At 34.1% G+C, this 23614-nt stretch overlaps 1 protein-coding gene across 1 annotated transcript in view; it reads right to left on the bottom strand.

The window, feature by feature from the left end:
* WASF1 (WASP family member 1) overlaps positions 1-23614 on the bottom strand; it is a 69778-nt gene that overhangs the window by 7485 nt on the left and 38679 nt on the right. The window contains exons 2-4 of the mRNA XM_055433700.2: positions 11657-11817; positions 5500-5634; positions 521-674 (exon numbers count right to left, since the gene is read on the bottom strand). Coding sequence (XP_055289675.1) covers positions 521-674; positions 5500-5634; positions 11657-11789 — 422 coding nt within the window. The 5' untranslated portion in view covers positions 11790-11817. The remainder of the gene's footprint in view (positions 1-520; positions 675-5499; positions 5635-11656; positions 11818-23614) is intronic.

The raw sequence follows: 23614 nt of genomic DNA, 5'->3' as shown, positions 1-23614 counted from the left end.
TTAAATTCCTCACTTAACAATTTATAAAGACTCAAAGAAAGGCTGAATAACTCTAGATTTTTTTAAATGGCAAGAAAAAATTTAAAACAGATAGTACATATTCATTACACAGAAATATGATGCATACAGATCAAGAGTAGATAAGAACAAGAAAAAATGATATTTATTTCATTAATGTGGTGAGATTTTGAACTCTTTATTTTTTGTTTTCCAGCAAATTAGAAATTAAATTAAAAAGACAATAACAACTCCTTGTCCCTTTAGAGTAATATTTGCCATTGGTTTTTCTTAAAAATATTTGTCAAAACAACTCCTTTGATTTGTATGCCAGAATCCTGGGAACTCACCTAGTGAATAAAGCAAAGGTTTTTTAAAGGTGTTGGCTACGGAGGGGTCTCTGTGCTGGTCAGAAATCCAGTGAAATAAAAAAATGTTTGGGGATTTAGCATTTAAAGTTAGACCTCTGTGAACTTGAAGTCTGAGATAAGTAACCAGCCTTCTTATTTATTAGCCTACTGACCTGTAAGGAGTGAGTATATTGAGAGGTGGAGGCTGTTCACAAACATCATATGTCTCTTGTAATGGAATAGGCAAAGTCTTGCGGTCGAAAAGCTGCTGATCTTGAATTGTAGAACTTCGGAAGGCTTTTCTCATTGTTATATCTTGCAAAGATACTAAAACAAAAATCCAACATGTATCGTTTTATTTTACTAACATGATTTAACATAAGGACAAATTCATACACAGGAGGGGGAACTTATGTAAACCCGGGGCAAATTCATATCAATGTATGGCAAAACCAACCAATATAATATCGTAAAATAATTTGCCTCCAATAAAAAATAAATTAATTACCTAAAAAAAATAAAAAAAAAAACAACTTTTATTGCCAAAAAAAAAAAAAAAAACTCAAAAGGCTGTGACTATAGTGGCTTATGAATCAGGAACCACATTTTTAAAATAAATGCTCTTATCATTACATCACAAATCATTTTGTGCTTTATTTTCCCAATTAGATGGGCTTTAATGCAACCTCTGATTTCTAAGGCTCAGAAAGCTCTAATGACACCTGAAGCACATTTTACATTTTCCATCAAAACATCTTTTTCTTTTCTCTACTTACCATACTAGCCCCCATCAACCTACATTTTCCTCTTTTTTCCTATAATCTTTTTTCCATCTCCCTTTATTACTTTTATTTAGCTTATACCAATAACACTGAAGGAATTACTTTGCTGTTAGTGGCATTCTGGGCTAAATACAGTATTGCCCTCTATGCGATAGAGATAATATTATAACATGGACTATAAAGTTAAAACAAATCTACTGTAAAGAAAATCAAATTTTCAAGTACTGGACAATCTGTATTATTGTCTGTTTCACTTTTCTTTTATCTTGTACTATTAAAGATCTCCAATTAACTACAAGTTCTTAAAGACTGAAACTGTCTTATACATTAGTACCTCTAGTAAGTAACACAATTTATTACTTACAGTACCTCTAGTAAGTAAATGATACACATGAGGATTTAAAATAACTTCATTTACTCATCTTCTTTTGGACTGTGCAGCATGTTTAAATAAAAATGTGCCAAAATACTAGATTCTTAACTCTTAGAGTGATTTCTTGATATTAAAAAATTAGGTGACTTTATATTGAAATATACATATTTGCATATGGTTTTTAGTATGATAAATGCTTTATGTCATAAAAAAATCAGTACTAAATAATCATAATGAGTCCTAAATTATTTTTCTCCCTAAAATAGTATCTCTTTCATCCTCACAAATAAAATACACTCAACACAAATGTTTGGCTCTATGAAGTAAGTGAAGCAATAAGGCTGGCTGTGCAATAGCCACAATATGACTGCATCCCTAGCAATTCCACTGCTACCTGACTGTGCTACTTGTAACACACTTAAAAACAACAAAATAAAATTCAAAGAAGGAAAAAAAATTTTCCACTATCACTAGAGTAGTATGAGAGATATTTAATGAGTACAAACTATAGTGGTAGATATTTTCACTAATTTTTACTTAACCTTTATAATAACTTAATGAGATAGGATATTATGTCATTTGCAAACATATAAAAATAGAAAATATTATATAACTGGGCCAAGATAAATTGGTTAATAAACAGTAGAGCTAGAACAGAAAACACAGATCTGTCTGCCTTTGAGGCTAAACTCTTTGCCACAATACTGTATACTGTTCCTCTGGCTCATGTCAGAAGTGGCCTCTGTTTTCTGCAATCAAAATGAACTAATTCTTGCCACTATCCTATCCTATTTATTAACCATTAAATATAAAACCTAGTGTTTAATCTCCCAAAACTTTCTTAGTAAAGAATATAAAGAACATGTAAAGTAATAAGCATTTTTCATTCTTCAGTTCCTCTTAATTATCATTTCTCTCATTTGTTACCAGACCCATGTGACAAAACCCCTTGCAGTTGCCAACAATGACATATTACTTAGTGTTATATAACACAGCAAGTCAACAAAATGTTTGTAAACATATTGAACTAAAGATAACTGTACAGATCTTTGTCTAAAACTCAGTTTTTTACCCATTCTAAATTATTATGATAGTTCTGTTACTATTTCATGGTAATTAAAAAACCCAAAATACTGATGCTACATTCTGTAATTTATTATTCTACTCACAAAGTTATTTTATTTGAATTTTAATGGAGTTAAAAAATCTAGGTTAAATAACTGAAAATTCCTCTATCCAACATCCCCAAGACAATTTCAAATTAAGTAGTTCAACTTTAACATTCTTAATTCTTCCCCAATGCTCCATATAATTTTAAAGGAAACTAAATAATTCTGATAGTTGCTGGCACATTAAGAACTTTTTTAAACACTTAAAACTATCTTTAAGTTATTTACTAGTATCTATATTTTCATTTTCAATTTTAATGGGAATGCTAAAATACCTTAAAATTTAACAGTATTTTGAAACTTAATGTTACATAAAAGAGCTGCTTGTGTATATTTTAGATGAAAAGCACTTGTAACTTACATATTTAAATTATTTTAAAAAGAAATTTTGAATACAAATTATATATTTGAAAGTATGGCCATAAAATCTTTTTTAAATATTAGCAGTGATTTTTATTTCAATAATTTCATGATGTGTAACTGATATACACAAACAAGTTTCAAAGGATACCACCAAGAAAAAAATCACCACAGAATGAGAGAAAATCTTTTCAAATCATAAGATTTGGGACTTGGATCCAGAATATATATGTAAAAAATAATCCAAATTAAAAATAGAAGGATATGAACAGTTTTCCAAAGAAGATACACAAATGACCAGTAAATCATTTAAACCCTGTTTTCTTAAAAAATCAGATCACTATTTTTTTATTAATTTTTTTTTACATTTATACCTCACTGTGAATTACATTTGACTGTAGTTTTATTAAAGGAACAAGCACATGCTAACTATCTATTGACAATTCTGTCATAAGACTTCTGGTATAATGTAAAGTCCAATTCCAGCCCTTTGCACAAACAAAATCATTTTTGTTTTACTTATTTTTAACTGAACTAGTTGCAGTTGTTAACATTTAAAAACAAGAGGTATGAGATAGACATCTAGATATCCCGGACAAAAGAAAGATCTGGAATGACCAGACTGACTTTCCCTCATTTCATGTCACCCAAATGCCAACAATCCACTCCCTGTTTGTACAGTCTCTCAAAATTGTGCACTTGCTCCACTTCACTCAGAGTAACTAGGATGAAAACCCTGGTTTTAACCCTATCCACCACTTCCTTGCTGGGTGACTTGTCTCTAGCTTATAAGCCATGAAAAGATGCTCAACATCATTAGTCATCAGGAAAATGCCAATACATTCTACAAAATGAACCAGTATTGAAAACATTATGCTAAGAAATGAAAGTAGCCAGTCACAAAAAAACATATGCTATATAATTCCATTTATATGAAATGTATAGAATAGGCAAATCCAAAGAGATAGAAAGTAGACAGTGATTGCTAGAGGCCAGGGAGAAGGGGAGATGAGAAGTAACTCCACTAGATATAGGGTTGCTTTTTGGGGTGAGGGGAACATTTCTAAAACCGACTGTAGTGACAGTCACGTAACAGTGAAAATACTAAATACCACTGAATCATACACTTTAAGAGTTAATTGTAGGGTATATGAAATATACCTTAATAAAGTTTTCTTTTTTTTTTAAAGTACTGTCTTGGTTTCTTCTCATATCTAGACCTGTGAGTTTATATCTTTGCACGCAGAGGAAACTTGGCATAGGAAGTATTCACCTCTCCTTATTTAAGCATTAAATTAGGTTATGTCAGAAATTGTTGGTTCAATCACTAAAACATCATTATATCTTATATATTTGCTATATTTAAAAGGTAACAAAACTACCTTTTGATTTTTCCAGTGACATCCTTTAATATTTTTATTGTTCAAGTTTGGAAATAAATAACTTACAATTATAATAAAAATGCTATTCCACAAAAAGTATTTTGAACAGAGTATCATAAGAGATTCACATTAAATAATTCTCTAGGGTAGATAAGCAAAAATTATGTTCTTAACAATTTCATTTCTCTTGGTAGAAAAACAAACAAACAAAAAAAAGAGCCATTACAACATTCAAAGTATTCTATCAACGCATGAAATGTTTTACCACTAAAGTTTTTACCATTATTCTAGCCTGTGATTTTTTAAAGCCTGATATCCCTAGTTTAATGTCTCAGTATAGAACATTTTTGTCCTGTATATTGGCAAATTGGGGTTTTGTTTTTTTTGGAGGAAAGGGAATGTTCATTTAAAATGGGAAGTAACATTTAAATAACCAGATCAGATTCTGGCGATTTAGCAATATGCACATATAAAAGCATATTAAAAGGAATTTCTTAAAAAAAAATCAAACCTAAGAATTTCAGATAATTTTCAAATAATTTTTATTTTAAGACAAAAGTATAAAAATAAATTATAAGGGAAACACTGAGCCCACAGGTCACAACCATTAAAGCCTGCATGCCTAAAGCGTGTGCTCTGCCACAAGAGAAACTACTGCAATGAGAGCCTCCACCACACGCAGTGAAGAGCCAACACAGTCATAAATAAATAAATAAAAATTATAAGGGATAAAGAAAAGAGAAAGAAAACGGAAGAAAAGTCTGACTTTAAAAAAATTTATGTCAAAAAATGAAGAGCAATTTAATATACAAAAAGAAGAAAAAAAGAGTAGACAACTCAGGAGAGTCATGCTAATGGCATTTATAGATAAGTCACCAATCTATTACAACATGTACAACAAAGGTCATGGGTAAAAAAGATTTGTAGTAAATTCATGTTTTTTGTGTGTCTCTTTGATTAACTGAAGCACATTTCTCCCAGCTGTGTTTTTTTTTAATAAATTAATGTATAATACTGTTCTTATATGTATCACTTATCCTACCTAACCAAAAACACACATGTGAAAGAAAATATGCATAGACTTACACTCTTCTTCTTTAGGATCAAGCTGTGTAACACTGACAGATAAACGGTCCACACGTTCTTGTAATGAGTTAACTCTGAAGGAAAAACTATGTGCTTCATTGAATAATTCTCCAAATATATCTTCAGCATATTTACCTAAGCAAAAATGAAGCATACACCATAAAGTTTAAAGTTATCAGAGATAAATATAAACCAATTTAACATTTAAAATGCTGCCCCGATGAATTTGATATTTATTTGAAACTAGTTTAAACTTGAAATCCTCACCTACAGTAATCTAACTGTGATAGAGTGGGAAAAAACACAAACCTTAGGAAATATGGTTTTAAATACTAGATCTACCACTTTCTGGGAGGTGACTTGGGGCTAAAATGGAAATACTCTCCTGCTTTACCCCTATCTATACACCACTTTCACTTCCCTTTATATACCTGTTAAGGGTTAGAAAAGTTATGATGTAAAGTAAATATAAATAATACATCTCTTAATCCCAAATCAGCAATCATAAACAGAGTCTACACTAGAACTGAATTTCAGGCCAAGTGACAGAATGCAAGATTCTTCATAAACCTAATAGATGACCAAATCTCAGGTATGCCCAAAACATAGATTCTGAAAATTTATGAGATATATTTTACATTTTCTCTCACCCTAGTTTCTTAAAAAATCATAAATCTAAAATCACTATATTCCTCCAGTCATGTAAATTTCCATTATGAAAAGAATAAACCACAATAATCCCTTTCAAAAAGGACAAATAAAATTTCTATCTAATAAAAAAGCCAGGGAGAAATTTCAGATGGCCTAGAATTTAAAAATATTCAACTGTATTTAGAATATATAAACAAATGAATACTCACAATATAAAGATAAGTCAATTACTATCTATGCTGCTGCTGCTGCTGAGTCACTTCAGTCGTGTCCGACTCTGCGTGACCCCATAGACGGAAGCCCACCAGGCTCCCCCGTCCCTGGGATTCTCCAGGCAAGAACACTGGAGTGGGTTGCCATTTCCTTCTCCAATGTGTGAAAGTGAAAAGTGAAAGTGAAGTCGCTCAGTCGTGTCCGACCCTTAGCGACCCCACGGACTGCAGCCTACCAGGCTCCTCCATCCATGGGATTTTCTAGGCAAGAGTACTGGAGTGGCTTGCCATTTCCTTCTCCGAATTACTATCTATACCTTGAATTAAAAAAAATTGTTAAATCAAGACAACTTAGACCCAAGCATACTGTCTAGGTTAAATGAGGCTCAACAGTAAGTTCTATATCCTGTAACAGGGTACTACTTACATACTTACATAATGAGTTTATTAATCTCACCAGTTTACATTTGAACAATGGCTGTTTTTTTTCAAAGCACTTTAGTACATTATCGGTTAAATCAACAAACATTTACTGAGGGTTCACACTGTGCCCGGTAGGTGTTACTTCCTACTGAAGACACCAAAAAATAAAACATAAAATTCCTATCCTAGAAGATTTTATAATCTTTAGGCAAAAAATCAGAATTTTAATTTCTTTATAATTAAGAGAAAAAGGATAATTTTATACATATTCATTCGCTCACATATATTCTTTAAACCAAAATGCCAGACAATGTTCTAGACCCTAGAGACAGAAAAATGATTAAGGTCTCTGCAACTGATGAGTTTTGAACAGAGGGAGAAACAGACATTTAAATAAAAATGAAAACCGATTTAATAATTAAGTCCAAATCTTTGTTCCATTCACTCTGAGGCCTTGGCATAAATTTCCTCACCTGTAAAATAGAAATAAAAATATCTCCTTCAAAGAAGTTATAAGAAAAAGAAGCAAAAAAAAAAAAAAAAAAGTCAGGGGGAAGGGCAATGTACCTGATACAGGACAGGAGCTTAACAGGCAGCTCTTACTATAAAACAAGGTCAGAGCCACAGAACACAAAGAAGCATCTAAACCTTTGGGTGTGGGCTGGTATTAGAGAAACTTCCAGAGACAGTTTCTCTGGCAGATAAGGGAAGCATCACAGGTGGAAGAAAAGGCAAGTATAAAGTTACTCATTTATTCATCAAATGTTAGGGGTACAAAGATGGAAGAGACAATTCTATTCCTGAAAGAACTTAGTTTAATACACGGATCTTTAACTTACAGTCTGTATACCACCTGAAATTATATGCAGATTTTTAATGCATTTGTATATTTTGGGAAAGAGAGCCCACAGGTTTTGGGTTTGTTTTTTTTCTTTTTTAAACAGATTTTTTAAAAAAGAGTCTACAGTACTTCCCCCACTTCAGGTTTAAGTGCCAAAGCACTGACGTACATAAGATAGACATCCCACTTGTTCTATTTTCATGTCCCTTCTTACTTTCTAAATCTACCTCCTCCTTCTATCCCAGAGAGTGGCAAAATGAATAAAGTTCACAATGGAAAGCTAATTGCCTATGTACTTGAATTTCTTACATTTATTATGCTACTGTCTCTACCCAAGAAGCTATGAGGTCTCATTATCTCTGAGGTTAAAATCTAAATCCTCTCATCTAACACTATCCTCTATATCAAGCTCCACCATGAGTATCTAATATCATTTGTACCTTTAATCCCTCTCACATGGGACTTCCCTGGCAGTCCAGTGGTTAAGACTGTGCTTCCATTGCAGGGATCTCGGGTTGGGGAACTAAGACCCCAACACACTCTGCAGCCAAAAAAAAAAAAAAACTCTCAAATATTTTATTTTTGCCTCTATTCATTTGCCTACTTCTTCGAACAAGTCGAAATGCCTTCCTTCTCCATTCCTCTACATTTTCCAAATTCTTCTGTTCCTTAAAGGCCCAGTTCAATTCACATTCATTCAGTAAGCCTCTTCTTATGATTTCACCTACGCTTATCTCTCTTTTCTCAGTTCCTATAATCTAAAACTCATGGTTTTTAATTACATACGTGCTCACACTGTTTGAAACTCACAGAATAGTTTTAGCACTCATCAATATTAGACTCTTCAACTACATGGGGTGTGTTCTTTTAGGACAAAAAGCATGTACCTTCATCACACAGCAAAATATTCAGTGTTACCTGTCCATTATCTACTATCTAACTAGTCTTATAGAGCCAATCTATTTATCTACCCTCTTACCCATCTACATTGCTACCTCTGAAATTTTCTGATTGAGAACAAGAAGTAGGCTCTATCAGCTCATCTTGGCAGCTCAAAGTGGCTATATTCAACAAGAGAAAGGCCTTGGGAAGAGAAAATGGTAAAAGATCTCTCATATAATTAGAGTTCCAATGGCTGTTAAATAAGACATGGGCTTCCCTAGTGACTCAGATGGTAAGGTCAGGAAGATCCCCTGGAGAAGGAAATGGCAACCTATTCCAGTACTCTTGCCTGGAAAATCCCATGAACAGAGGAGCCTGGTAGGCTACAGCCCATGGGGTTGCACAGAGTTGGACAAGACTGAGCAACTACTTAAGTAGTGGTAGTAATAATGGGGAAAATTTTGGTACAGCAGAAGAAATTTAAATAAAGTAAATTCTAGGTTGTCAGTAATTATGTATTATAAAAACAGAATTGTGCTCTAGCAGGAAAAACAACTGAATTGGATGTATATTTTTCCAAGGAAGAGGTCAGAACAATGTCCAGCCCCAAGCTACCTGAGCCCTGGAGTCGACCTTCACTACTGTGAAAGTGCTACAGCACTTTTGGTGTTAGGATTAGCACCAAGGTGAAAATATGTATTACGTAGAACCATTCTGAATAGCCTAGTTTTATAAGTAATTCAGAGATTATTTAATGCATTAATTATTATTTTAACAGTTTTGGATGGAAACTGATATAAAATCTACTCTGTTTCCCTGTCTTAAATAAAAATTAAACATAATTTAACCTGTTTTTGAGGACTCACAGTCATAAATTGATTATGAGAAACAACAGCATTAAAATGTATAATTTTACATTAAATGCGGTTACATTAAATGGCCTCTTACCAGTTTTTAATGTTGCTTTTCCTCTTACGTCACTTCTTCCTTCACTATAAACTACACCTTTTGATTGGCTTCAGTAATGCCTATTTCTGTTATTGGCATCCCCTCCCCCCACATTTCCTCTTTTAATTCTCTGAATCATGAATGCTTGGAAACCACATCATCAGCCTGTCCAAATTATCAAAGTAAAAGCAAACAAACTTGGAGAGGGATCAACTGGCTATTTTATGGACATGGTCTTCAGCCTGGACTTGTTTATTCTGGCTATCTTGAGGCCTTTTAAATTTAATTTCAGGTTCTCAACTATGTCAAGTGGGAAAGCTGCCACAGAGCTTAATTTTAGGGTGGTAAACTAATGTTATACCTTGCTACAATATTTTATGCTTTTTCTCTTTTTCCTTTTTTGAATCTCTACAAACTACCATGAAAATGCCTCTATAGTCTCTGATTCCAAGTTTGAACCACTCAAAGCCTAATTTAGTTATATTTTACAATGTATTTCTACTTTCAGAGCTTGGTTACAGCATAACCATGTGCTGGCTGACAGATGTTGCTTATATGGACGGTCTATATCAGACATGAAAATTCTTTACCTTCATGTTATGTGAGAAATGGGTTAATACTGCAAAATTGACACTTGATCATTACATTAGTTCTAAATTCTACATTGAAAATACACCTAAAATAAGATGCCTATATTAAACATTCATTTTAATTTAAAGAAATATTTTAATCAAATTTATTAATGTCATTTCTATGCTCTTAACATGTATTTTAATATTAACAAGCTGATGTACCCATTTACATATAGCATATATAAATTTTATATGAAGTTATGTTATGTTACACTATTAGAATATAACATATCATAAAACCAGTTAGTACGAGCAAATGACTTTAAACAATATATTAATCATATATTAATACTTTCTAGAACTTTTCTTTTGACTTGTTTCAAAAGAACACTCTATACTGAAATGCTCAAGAAAGAAACAAGTAAACAATATGCTAGTTATTCACAGCCAATATTTAAGCTGGAAAAAAAAAGAAAAAAAAAAAACATCAAGTGGAACAAAGAATATACTTAAATTCAAATAAACAGTCTTTTAATTTACTCTTATAACTATTTCACAAGCAATGTAGAAATTTAGTGTTCTCACCAAGAACATTAAAATACAACTTTATGTTGCTCTGGCTACATGAATATGTCCAAATGCTCTCACTTGAAACAAATCAGATTAACCACCTCATTTTACTTTGTGCTAAGCACTCAATTATAAAAAGACAAAAGTTAATAGGAAAAGAAAAGAGGAGTCAATTCTGGCTATTAAGGACAATCTGTGTAGGTGGGTACGGCTGATAAATCTAGGACTACTTAGAGATGATATCTAGACCAAAAACATCTTATTTTATCTTTAAAATAAAATATAAATGTCTAATAAAAAGAAAATCCTTCAATTCAAAAGATAAACCGGATTTAAAAATTTTTTTCTAATATTACATTTAGAATAAATGGGAAATAATGTAATTCCTTAATGCAGCAGCTCTGTTATAAAATCTTATAATGGAAACAGACTGACCTTCACCTCCTCCCTTAACCTGTCCCTTCCACTGGCCTTTATTATCTGGCCAGCCTGCTGGCCTTCTGTCTGCCATCAGGCTGCAAATCAGACACTTGACTCATATCCTAATACCCTTTAGACAATCCACTTGACTAACCTACTCCTCTGACTAGTCAGTTACTATCCTACATCTTTTACTTTAGGATATTTGATAAATTAAAAATATTTCCCCAGGCTAATAAGATATATAAAGAGATACGAGTATCCCAAAACAAAAATAGCTGAAGCCTCTAGAAAAGTAAATAGTGATAACAAGTAAGCAAAAGTACAACTCTACCACAACCTTTTATAGTCCAAATCATATTTTAAAAACAATCTCAGTAATTCTTAAGCATCATGTGATTTTGTTCCTAAAAGATTCTGTCCTTATTTTCCTTTCCCAGAGCCAAGAGAAGAAATAATTCTAAAATGCATTAAGTTTACTTAAAATGACACTTTTTCCCAAAAAATAATTAGATACTTCTGTACTCTTCTTATTAACTATCCCCCCACCCCAATTAGTCACAAGAATATTGTTTTAACACCCCAACGTGTAATTCTGGTTTGTGAGTAATATTTTTAATTGATGTAAAAATACTTACTTAGGCTACTTAGTTGTCTAATTATATTTGCCAAGGAAATATTGGTCACACATTCCAGTTCATTCTTAATTCCTCTAGGCAGTGCAGTATGACACAAGTGCCTAGGATCAATGTTTCTTTTCACTAATGGCATCTTGAGATCAACCTTTGTGCCAGTTCACCTGTAGGAAATCATACAATAAATTAACACTTTTCAGTTTTAACCAACACAGATTGCGACCTTATCTTTAACATTTCATAATAAAATATTTGCTAGTATGAAGACGGTGAAAATGGGAGTCACACCTGACAAATAAAACTGATTTAACATTTTTGATAAAAATGATTTAACATTTTTATCTTCAATTATTAGAATGCCAATATGATATGAAACATTTTTTAAAACTTACTTTCAATGTCAACAGCTTCATGATGAATTCATAATCATTACCACTATTATTCTCTTAACACCACTGATTTTACTTACTACAACTAAAGGTTTTGTTCTAGAAAGTTAGTATGAAAGGTCCTCTGTAAGGAGTTACCTAAGAGGATTAAAGAAGCTGCAAGATTAGCATCAAAATTATTTTCCACATAAAATGTACTAGGCATTCAACAGCTAAAAAATCAAACAGTCCGTGTAATCCTCAATCTCACCAAAACCAACCAAAAATTATCTACTTAATTGATTAACCTTCTTTGAATTAGTCAGTCCTTACTTCCCAGCCTTCCACAGTTCAGTTAAATACCAGTGCCCCAACAACATGGTTCTAATTTCATACTACTATGTATACTAACTGTAACTACATAAATACAAATTTCTTTGCTGGCACTTCAGTTCACATGTCACTCTGTTAATAAGAGGAACATCACTTCAGTGATCAATCACATCACTTTATTTCAAATTCTGTTGGTGAAAGGTAACTTCTAATCTGTTACTCAGTTCAACTACAGATAGTGAAGCATGTAGTTGGTTTATATTCTTGCCTCCCAATGATAAACTCATGTGAAATTCTACAAAATGATAACTGAAAGAGAAAACTGGCCAACAATGATAAAAATGTGGCAAAGAAAGAAAAAATGATGACATTGGAGTGAAATTCAAATAGAATATAAGTGGATTAACAGAAAAAAATAGCTAATTGTGGAAATGTTGCCACTACCACTATTTGAAGGACACTAGATATGCAGTCAGAGGAATTTAGTGAAGGTAAAATTATTGAAATGAGGAAAGCAATTGTCACAAAAAGATGTCCCAAAAGAAGTGACAACAGCAAAAAACTTCACAATAAAGGAATTCCTAGGTAAGAAGAGAAGCAAAAAGCAAAGGAGAAAAGGAAAGATACAAGCATCTGAATGTAGAGTTCCAAAGAAAATCAAAGAGAGATAAGAAAGGCTTCCTCAGTGATCAATACAAAGAAGTAGAGGAAAACAACAGAATGGGAAAGACTAGAGATCTCTTCAAGAAAATTAGAGATAACAAGGGAACATTTCATGCAAAGATGGGCTCGATAAAGGACAGAAATGGTATGGACCTAACAGAAGCAGAAGATATTAAGAAGAGGTGGCAAGAATACATAGAAGAACTGTACAAAAAAGATCTTCACAACCAAGATAATCACAATGGTGTGATCACTCACCTAGAGCCAGACATCCTAAAATGTGAAGTGCAGTAGGCCTTAGGAAGCATCACTATGAACAAAGCTAGTGGAGGTGATGGAATTCCAGACGAGCTATTTCAAATCCTGAAAGATGATGCTGTGAAAGTGCTGCACTCAATATGCCAGCAAATTTGGAAAACTCAGCAGTGGCCACAGGACTGGAAAAGGTTAGTTTTCATTCCAATCCCAAAGAAAGGCAATGCCAAAGAATACTCAAACTATTGCACAATTGTATTCATCTCACACGCTAGAAAAGTAATGCTCAAAATTCTCCAAGCCAGGCTTCAGCAATACATGAACTGTGAACTTCCAGATGTTCAAGCTGGTATTAGAAAAGGCAGAGAACCAGAGATCAAATTGCCAGCATCCGCTGGATCATGGAGAAAGAAAGAGAGTTCCAGAAAAACATCTATTTCTGCTTCATTGACTATGCCAAAGCCTTTGACTGTGTGGATCACAATAAACTGTGGAACATTCTGAAAGAGATGGGAATCCCAGACCACCTGACCTGCTTCTTGAGAAACCTGTATGCAGGTCAGGAAGCAACAGTTAGAACTGGACATGGAACAACAGGCTGGTTCCAAATAGGAAAAGGGGTACGTCGAGGCTGTATATTGTCACCCTGCTTATTTAACTTAAATGCAGAGTACATCATGAGAAATGCTGGGCTGGAAGAAGCACAAGCTGGAATCAAGACTGCTGGGAGAAATATCAATAACCTCAGATATGCAGATGACACCACCCTTATGGCAGAAAATGAAGAGGAACTCAAAAGCCTCTTGAAAGTGAAAGAGGAGAGTGAAAAAGTTGGCTTAAAGCTCAACATTCAGAAAACTAAGATCATGGCATCCAGTCCCATCATTTCATGGGAGATAGATGGGGAAACAGTGGCTGACTTTATTTTTGGGGCTCCAAAATCACTGCAGATGGTGACTGCAGCCATGAAATTAAAAGACGCTTACTCCTTGGAAGCAAAGTTATGACCAATCTAGACAGCTTTGCCAACAGAGGTCCATCTATTCAAGGCTATGGTTTTTCCAGTAGTCATGTATGGATGTGAGTGTTGGACTATGAAGAAAGCTGAGCACCAAAGAATTGATGCTTTTGAACTATGGTGTTGGAGAGGTCTCTTGAGAGTCCCTTGGACTGCAAGGAGATCTAACCAGTCCATCCTAAAGGAGATCAGTCCTGGGAGTTCACTGGAAGGACTGATGTTGAATCTGAAACTCCAATACTTTGGCCACCTCATGCGAAGAGCTGAATCACTGGAAAAGACCCTGATACTGGGAGGGATTGGGGGCAGGAGGAGAAGGGGACGACAGAGGATGAGATGGCTGGATGGCATCACCGACTCGATGCACATGAGTTTGGGTGAACTCCGGGAGTTGGTGATAGACAGGGAGGCTTTGCATGCTGCGCTTCATGGGGTCGCAAAGAGTCAGACATGACTGAGCAACTGAACTGAACTGACTGAGGGATATTTCATGACACAAAGTGCAAAAGGCTAAAATGTTGGAAGCTGATCTAAATTAGTAGAAAAGAATAAGACAATTTGCAAGGCACAGAAAAGATGCTTATTCTTCTGGCTCTGTTTTTCTAAGTTATATAAGGAGAAGGTAAAGCACCGTTCAAACTACCCCTGGTAAGTTTTTTACCAAGAAATAAAGCACTATAATTCTGTTTCTAATACATTTAGAAACATAATACTAAGTTATATTAGCTTTACTATTTTTTCATTTCCCTATATGTTTATAACTAAAACAGAATTTTAAATATTTTGACAAATTTTTTAAAGAACATGGAACAGCTGTAATTTTTTCTCACTGATTAATAAGATGATTTTGTACAGTTTTATTATCTTATACAGGCATTTTCTTTGGTCCCACACTACCATACTAAATGAGGACTGCCTGTACTTACTGGCAAACAATGCTTACTGAAGGAAGGCATTTATTATTTACTGAGCTTTAATCACCACCAAATGGAAAGTTTGGGATAAATCTAATTGCATTTAAGTGTTACTGATGAACATTCTTTACAAACAAACTTTTACATGAAATCTGTCTCTGACCAGTTTGTCCAGCATTTTCTCTACATTTTTAAACCTTTTTACAATTATACAATATGAAGTTCACTTTTTAAAAGTATACAAAATTGTACAGCTTCAATGATTTAAACAAACATGCAAGCTAACACAGGAGCCAAAACATAAGAAATAACATAAGAAAGAAAAACCCCAGAACAGTCCCACTTTGGTCTCCTCCCCAGTCACCCTTACTTCTTTCCTCCCCAAAGTAACCATTATTCTGACTCTTACAATGCACATTTCCTTGTTTTTCTTTACACTTTCACACCTTAAGCAGGTAACTCTAAACACTGTAGTTTTATTTTTATTGCTTTTTGAAGTTTATGTGAATAGAACCATATGTTTTGTATTATTACTTTGTGTCTTGCCTTTTACAGTCAACATTATACTTGTAACATTCATCTATGTCACTCTGTGTAACAAAGGGTGTTCATTTTCAATGCTGTAAGATAGTCTACTGTATAATCACACCACAATTTATTTACCCATCCTAATGTTGATATTATATACATGAGTTGTTTCTAGTTTGAGGTTATTATGATCAATACTATGAACATTCACGTACAAGTGCCTTGGTGTACACATTTCTGCTGGAAGTATACTTCAGGAGAATAGCTAGGTTAAGGACATGCACAGCTTGAACCTTAGGAGATGATGTCAAATTGTTTCAAGAGCAGTTGTACCAAAAATATACTCCTTTCAGCAGTGTAGGAGGTTGCTGCTGCTCCACAGCCTCACGACATTTGATGCTGTCAGTTTTTTTTAAAAATCTAGCAATTCTTGTACATAAGTTGTGATGGCGTACTGCAGTTTTATGTTTTCCCCAATTACTGAGAGTTTAAGCACCTTTTCATGTGTTTATCTTTGGATTTTCCTCATTTGAGAAGTGTCTATCCAATGCTCTTGCCTATATTCTTTTTACTATTTGTTGTGTTAGGGCTGATTTGTAAGAACACTGGATATATGCCATTTGGAGGTTATATATGATGCAAATATCTTCTCTTGTGTCATTTGCTATCTCACGCCCTTGATGTCTTTTATGTGAAAGTGATAGAATTTATCAATCTTTTAAGTTCAATATAAAAGCACAGGTTTTTAAAAAATCATGTTATACACTAAGATCACAAGTATGAGCTTCTGTTTTATCTCTTAGCTTTGTTGTTTTGCCTTGTACTTTTAACTTATAATTGACATGGAATTAATTTTTTGTGAATGGTATTAGGCAGTAGTCAAGTTTCTTATATATTATTTCAACACCATTCATTGAAAAGACTATTCTATCCCCATTGCTCTACTGTGGCACTTTTTTCATAAACCAAGTTTCTATGTATCCTTAAATCCATTTTGAGGTTTTACAGTATTTCACTTATCTGTCCACCTAAAGCTAATCTTAGTAGAGCTCTACAGTAAGTCTTGATATCCAATAGAGCAAGTCCTCCTACCTTGCACAAAAGCATTTTGAATGTACTGAATTCATATTAAAATTCCAATGGTATTTTTCAAAGAAATAGAAAAAGCAACACTAAAAATTCATATGGAAATACCAAAAACCCAAAACTGCCAAAGTAATCTTAAGAAGAACAAAGCTAGAAGCAAACACTTCCTGATTTTATACTAAAAGGGTATAGAAATTAAAAATTATGGAACTGACAGAAAAGTAAGATATACAGACTCATGAGAATTAAGAACCCAGAGATAAATGCAAGTGTAAATGGTCAACTAATATTTGACAAAGGAGACAAGAATACTCCAAGTGGAAAAGGTAGTCTTTTCAATAAATGATATTGGAAAAAGTAGACATTCACATGCAAAAGAATGAAACTATACCCCTATCTGATACCACTCACAAAAACTAACTTGAAATGAATTAAAGATTTATATATAAAACCTGAAATGTAAAACTCCTAGCAGAAAACAAAGGGGAAAACTCCTTGATGCTGGTCTTAACAATGTTTTTGTTTTTTTTGGATATAAGACCAAAAGCACAAGAAACAAAAGCAAAAATAAGTAAGAGGGACTGCATCAAACTAAAAAGTTTCTGCACAGCAAAGTAAACAATCAACAAAATGAAGAGACAGACTCCAGAATGGGGAAAAATATTACAAACCATTTAAATAATAAGGGGTTAATATCCAAAATATATAAGGAACCCATACAACTCCACAGCAAAAAATCCCAAACAATACAATTAAAACTTGGGCAGAAGAGTGAACAGACATTTTCCCAAAGACGGACAAATGATCAACAAGTATACGAAAAGATGCTCAACATCACTAACCAAGGAAATGCATTTCTCTTTTTTTTAAGAAAAACTTTTTGTACAATTTTAAAGGTTACAGTTATTACAAAGTACTGGCTATATTCCTTGTGTTGTACAATACATCCTTGAACCTGTCCTACATCCAGCAGTTTGACCTCCCACCTTCCCACCCCCACACTGTTCTTCCCCACTGGTAACCACTAGTTTGCTCTCTACATCTGTGGGTCTGCTTCTTTGTTGTTTTGCATTCACCAGTTTGTTATATTTTTTAGATTCCACATATAGGTGTTATCATGCAACTTAAAACCACAATGAGATAACACCTCACAACTGGTAGAATGGCTAGTCTCAAAAAGACAAGAGATAACAAATACTGGTAAGGACAGGACGTGGAGAAAGGCGAACCACTGTAAACTGCTGATGGAAATGTAAATTGATACTTTGGAAATAGTATCAATGAATACTATGGAAATAGAATGGAGTCTCCTCAAAAAAATTAAAAACAAAATTATCACATGATCTGGCAATCCTCCTTCAGGGTATACATATGAAGGAAATGAAATCATTTATTTTTGAAGAGATATTTGCAACCCCATTTTCACTGCAGCATTAAATACACAAGATGCAAACATCCAAAAGTCCACTGATGGATGAAAAGATAAAATGTGATATAAACAGTATATACAATGAAGCAATATTCAGTCATAAAAATGAAGGAAATCCTGCCATGTGAGACAACCCTGAGGGCACTGTACTAACTGAAATAAGTCAGATAGAGATGAACAATACATGACATCATGTGTATGTGGAATCCAAAAAACTGAACTCAGAAAGTAGAATTGTGGTTACCAGAGACTGGAGACTGAGGGACATGGGGAAATGATGGTCAAAGAATACAAATCTCCAGGTATAATAAATTCTGGGGATCCAATGTATAGCACAGTGACTGTAACTGACAATATTATATTATGTACTTAGAAGCTGCTAAGAGAGTAGCTCTCAACTGGTCTCACAATAACAAAAAGAGGTAACTATGTGAAATGACGGATGAAATAAGCAATAATCTTATTGTGGTAATCATTTCGCAGTACATATTTGTATCATATCATATTGTACACCTTAAATTTATACAATGTTATATGTCAATTACACTTCAATGAAGCTGGGCAGGAGGAGACCCTGGCATACAGTAAGTACACAATGACTACTACTTCATTTGAATTTCTCAACAACATTGATTGTTAGAAGACAGACTTGATAGTACTCTCTGACCCATTTTAAGGGGAAAAAGTATATGGAAGCAGTGTTAGAGAGTAAAAAAGATGCTGACCAAATCTATCCAAACTTTTTATATGGGATGCATGCAAACAGCACTACCCCCCAAAAGAGATTAAGCCGAAACTAATTTTAGGGACAGTTATCAGTTAAGGCAAAGAGATAGACGGTTTTAGTTTGGAGAAAAGGATGAAAATGACTATGCACAGAGAAGTCTTCAGGTCAGAGACAGAAGCTCTCTAGAGTATAATGGAAAGATGTGAGAAAGACGAAGAAATGGGTCAAATAAGGAACTGTTCAAATAAGAAGATGTGAGTTCTGCAGATAATAGAAAACAAGGTTTGTATATCTGCCAGTTGACATAGATAGGTGTCGTGAGGCTTAGTGAAATTATTTCTAGGTCTTTTGAAAGAGTATGAGCACACACTTTGGTTTATATGATCCTGAAGGTGTCAAGAGATGATGCTATGGCATGCAGAACTAAATACCCCTTCAAACTTTATCACATGTCACACAGCTAATTATTGGCACCACAGGATAATAATCTCAGTTCTGACTTTCAAGTCAGTGTTTCCTTCATTATAACACGTTGACACTTTCTCCTAAATTTTATTCCTGGACTTCTAACTAATTACTTGGAATACGTAATCATTTAAACAGTTTCATTTTTCCTTAGTTGTATTCAAAGTTTACTACAACAAAGTTCATTTTCATAGTTCCATTAGATCTTCACATAATTTTTCATCTTGGCATTTCACTTCACAGAGGAAAGTACTGGCATTTCAACATGTGCTTTCTCTTCTTGAACATTTTCAAAGTATAAAACCAGTATCAACGTTAATCCCCACTGTTAATATTTTCAATTCAAAATAGCAGACCTCTTTAAAAACTCTTAAGCTGGATGACATATTAAAAATCAACTATTACACCTCTCATTTTTTAGATGAACAAATTTACGTCAGAAAATTAAAAAACTTGTCCAAGTTCACAAAATTAACATCAGAGTTAATACTAAACTTTAGATTGCCAGTTTTTACCGTTATGCTATTAATCTGTTAGTATTTTTTTTTATATTGTACCATATTTCATCTACAGTGCTGTGCTTGTTCCAGGTGCACAGCAAAGTGATACAGTCATATATATGTATATAAACTAACAAAAGCAGTTCCCGTCTTCCGATGGGGTGCTCATGGTTTATAACATTAATCTGTTAGTATTTTTAAATTCCATTTTATGTTCTTGACAAATCAGCCTTCAAATCTCACAATACTCTAGAAGATTTTCAATGGTATTTTGAAGCTCCCCAATTCCTGAGTGACTTTCTTCAACAAATAAAATACTTTCACGACCCAGAAGCTTACAAGGTAAACAAGGAAACAAATGCTAAAAATTTTAAAACAATAAAAATTAACATATGATTAGAAGTCTAAAAGTAGGACAAGATAAATTATTAGTTATCCAGAGAGAATGAAATCAAAACAAGCTAAAGAGGTAAGGAAGACAATATTGATATAGACCTGTGGTATATTAGTTGTTAGCCCCATGTAGCTAAATTAAAAATAAATAATTTCAAGTTCAGTTTTTCAGTCACACTAAACCACATTTCAAGTACTCAATAGCCACATGTGGCTTGTGGCTGCAATTACAGAGGACAACACAATTACAGAGCATTATACCATAACTGTAGAAAGTTGAATCAGACAACATTGATGTCTATGATGGACAAAATGTCAAGGAGATGGGATATTTTAAGTCACGGATAAGAGAAGAAAAATAAGGAAACATGCCTGAAAGGAACACAGAAGTAGAACTAAAAGATAAAATGCAATCAAATTAAAAAATTGAACTTTGAAATTCAATAGAGAACACACAAGTCTTCTTAAGGAGTAAATGATCACAAACATTCAACTTTAAAGAATTTTAAAGAGTTCTTATCTTTTATTATGAAGTATATGTGAAACGGAGTACCAGACCACCTTACCTATCCTCCTCAGAAACATGTATGCGGGTCAAGAAACGACAGTCAGAAGCAGGTGTGGAACAATCGACTGATTCAAAATTGGGACAGGAGTACAACAAGGCTGTATATTGTCACCCCACTTATTTAATTTATATGCAGAGTACATCATGCAAAATGCCGGGCTGGATAAATCACAAGCTGGAATCAAGATTGCCAGCAGAAATATCAACTACCTCAGATAGGCGGATGAAACCACTCTAATGGCAGAGAGTGAAGATGAACTAGAGTCTCTTGATGAGGGTGAAAGAGACTAGTGAAAAAGCTGGCTTGAAACTCAACACTGAAAAAACCAAGATCATGGCATCTGGTCCCACCACTTCACGGCAAATAGAAGAGAAAAAAAGTGAAAGCAGTAACAGATTTTATTTTCTTGGGCTCCAAACCACTACAGATGGTTACTGCAGCCACAAAATTAAAAGATGCTTGATTTCTTGGAAAGCTATGATAAACCTAGACAGCACATTAAAAAGGAGAGACATCACTTTGTCAACAAAGGACTGTATAGCTAAAGGTATGGTTTTTCCAGTTGCATATATGGATGTGAGAGCTGGACCATAAAGAAGGTTGAGTGCCAAAGAATTGATGCTTTTGAATTGTGGTGCTGGAGAAGACTCTTGAAAGTTCTTTGGACTGCAAGGAGATCAAACCAGTTGATCCTGGTTTGATATCAACCAGGATATCAACCCTGAATATTCATTGAAAGGATGGTTGCTGAAGCTGAAGCTCCAATACTTTGCTCACCTGATAGGAAGAGCTGACTCACTAGAAAAGATTCTGATGCTGGGAAAGATGGAAGGCAAAAGGAGAAGGTAACAGCAGAGGATAAGATAGGAGATAGTATCACTGACTCAATGGACATGAATTTGAGCAAACTCCAGGAAACAGTGAAGAACAGAGGAGCCTGGGCTGCTGCAGTTCTTGGGGTTGCAGAGTCGGACACAACTTAGCGAATGAACAACAATACATAAAATGACTAGAGGTAGTAAAATGCTGGTTCATAGGGTATATATAAACATACATATGTATCAGTTCAGTCACTCAGTCGTGTCAGACTCTTTGCAACCCCATGGACTGCAGCATGCCAGGCTTCTCTGTTCATCATCAACTCCAGGAGCTTGCTCAAACTCATGTCCATCAAGTCAGTGATGCCATCCAACCATCTCATTCTGCGTCCCCTTCTTCTGCCTTCAATTTTTTCCCAGCATCAGGGTATTTTCCAATGAGTCAGTTCTTTTCATCAGGTGGCCAAAGGGTTGGAGCTTCAACTTCAGCATCAGTCCTTCCAATGAATATTCAGGACTGATTTCCTTCAGGATTGACTGATTTGATCTCCTAGATATACAAGGGACTCTCGAGTCTTCTCCAACACCACAGTTCAAAAGCATCAATTCTTCAGTGCTCAGCTTTCTTTATGGCCCAACTTTCTTTATGGCCCATCCACACATGACTACTGGAAAAACCATACCTTTGACTATATGGACCTTTGTCAGTAATGTCTCTGCTTTTTAATATGCTGTCTGGGTCTGTCATAGCTTTTCTTAAAAGGAGCAAGCATCTTTTAATTTCACGGCTGCAGTCACCATCTGCAGTGATTTTGGAGCCCAAGAAAATAAAAGTCACTGTTTCCCCATCTGTTTGCCATGAAGCGATGGGACCGGATACCATGATCTTAGTGTTCTGAATGTTGAGTTTTAAGCCAGCTTTTTCACTCTCCTCTTTCACTTTATCAAGAGGCTCTTTATTTTAGTTCCTCTTCTCTGTCATAAGGGTGGTGTCATCTGCATATCTGAGGTTACTGATATTTCTCCTGACAATCTTGATTCCAGCTTGTGCTTCATCCAGCCCACATTTCTCATGATATACTCTGCATATAACTTAAATAAGCAGGGTGACAATATACAACCTTGACGTACTCCTTTCCCAGTTTGGAACCAGTCTGTTGTCTCATGTCTAGTTCTAACTGTTGCTTCTTGACCTGCATACATATTTCTCAGGAGGCAGATACAGTGGTCTGGTATTCCCATCTCCAACAATTTTCCAAAGTTTGTTGTGATCCACACAGTCAAAGGCTTTTTTAGCATAGTCAATGAAGCAAAAGTAGATGCTTTTCTGGAATTCTCTTGCTTTATCTCTTGTCAATGGATATTGACAATTTGATCTATGCATACATATATATAGCTTTAGTAAATATTGCTAAATAACTTTCCACAGTGCTTGAACCAATTTCCACCCCACCAGTTCTGTATGAGCATTCCAGTTGCTTGATAGCCTTGCTATCTCTGGTATTATACACTAATAAGTTGATGATCCAAAACTAATCACATCTTATTGTAAAGCTTCTCATCTTTAAAAATTTCTAAAATTTTTGCCCATTAAATAATTATAATAAAACATTAAATACATCATTCTTTAATCCTTTCTAGAATGTAAATGATAAGTAGATAAAACCTTTTCCATGATACAGAAACAGTATTCCCTACATTCTGTAATAAAAGAATTCTATAAACCCAAGAATTCCAAGATTGGCCTTAATAATAACAGAAGCAACAAAATTCATAGCTACATTTAATTCATCTACTGTACAAGTTTAAATAATGAATAGGAATTTTATTAAATTTATATTTGTAGACATACAATTAAATTACAATTTTGAGTCAAGAACTTGTAAAACTTCCAA

Source organism: Moschus berezovskii, chromosome 10 (assembly GCF_049115385.1).
Source record: "Moschus berezovskii isolate FMDL1 chromosome 10, NW_MosBer_1.0, whole genome shotgun sequence".
Lineage (NCBI taxonomy): Eukaryota > Metazoa > Chordata > Mammalia > Artiodactyla > Moschidae > Moschus > Moschus berezovskii.
The sequence above is the reverse complement of the archived record's forward strand: the minus strand, read 5'-3'. Positions and strand labels throughout refer to the sequence as shown.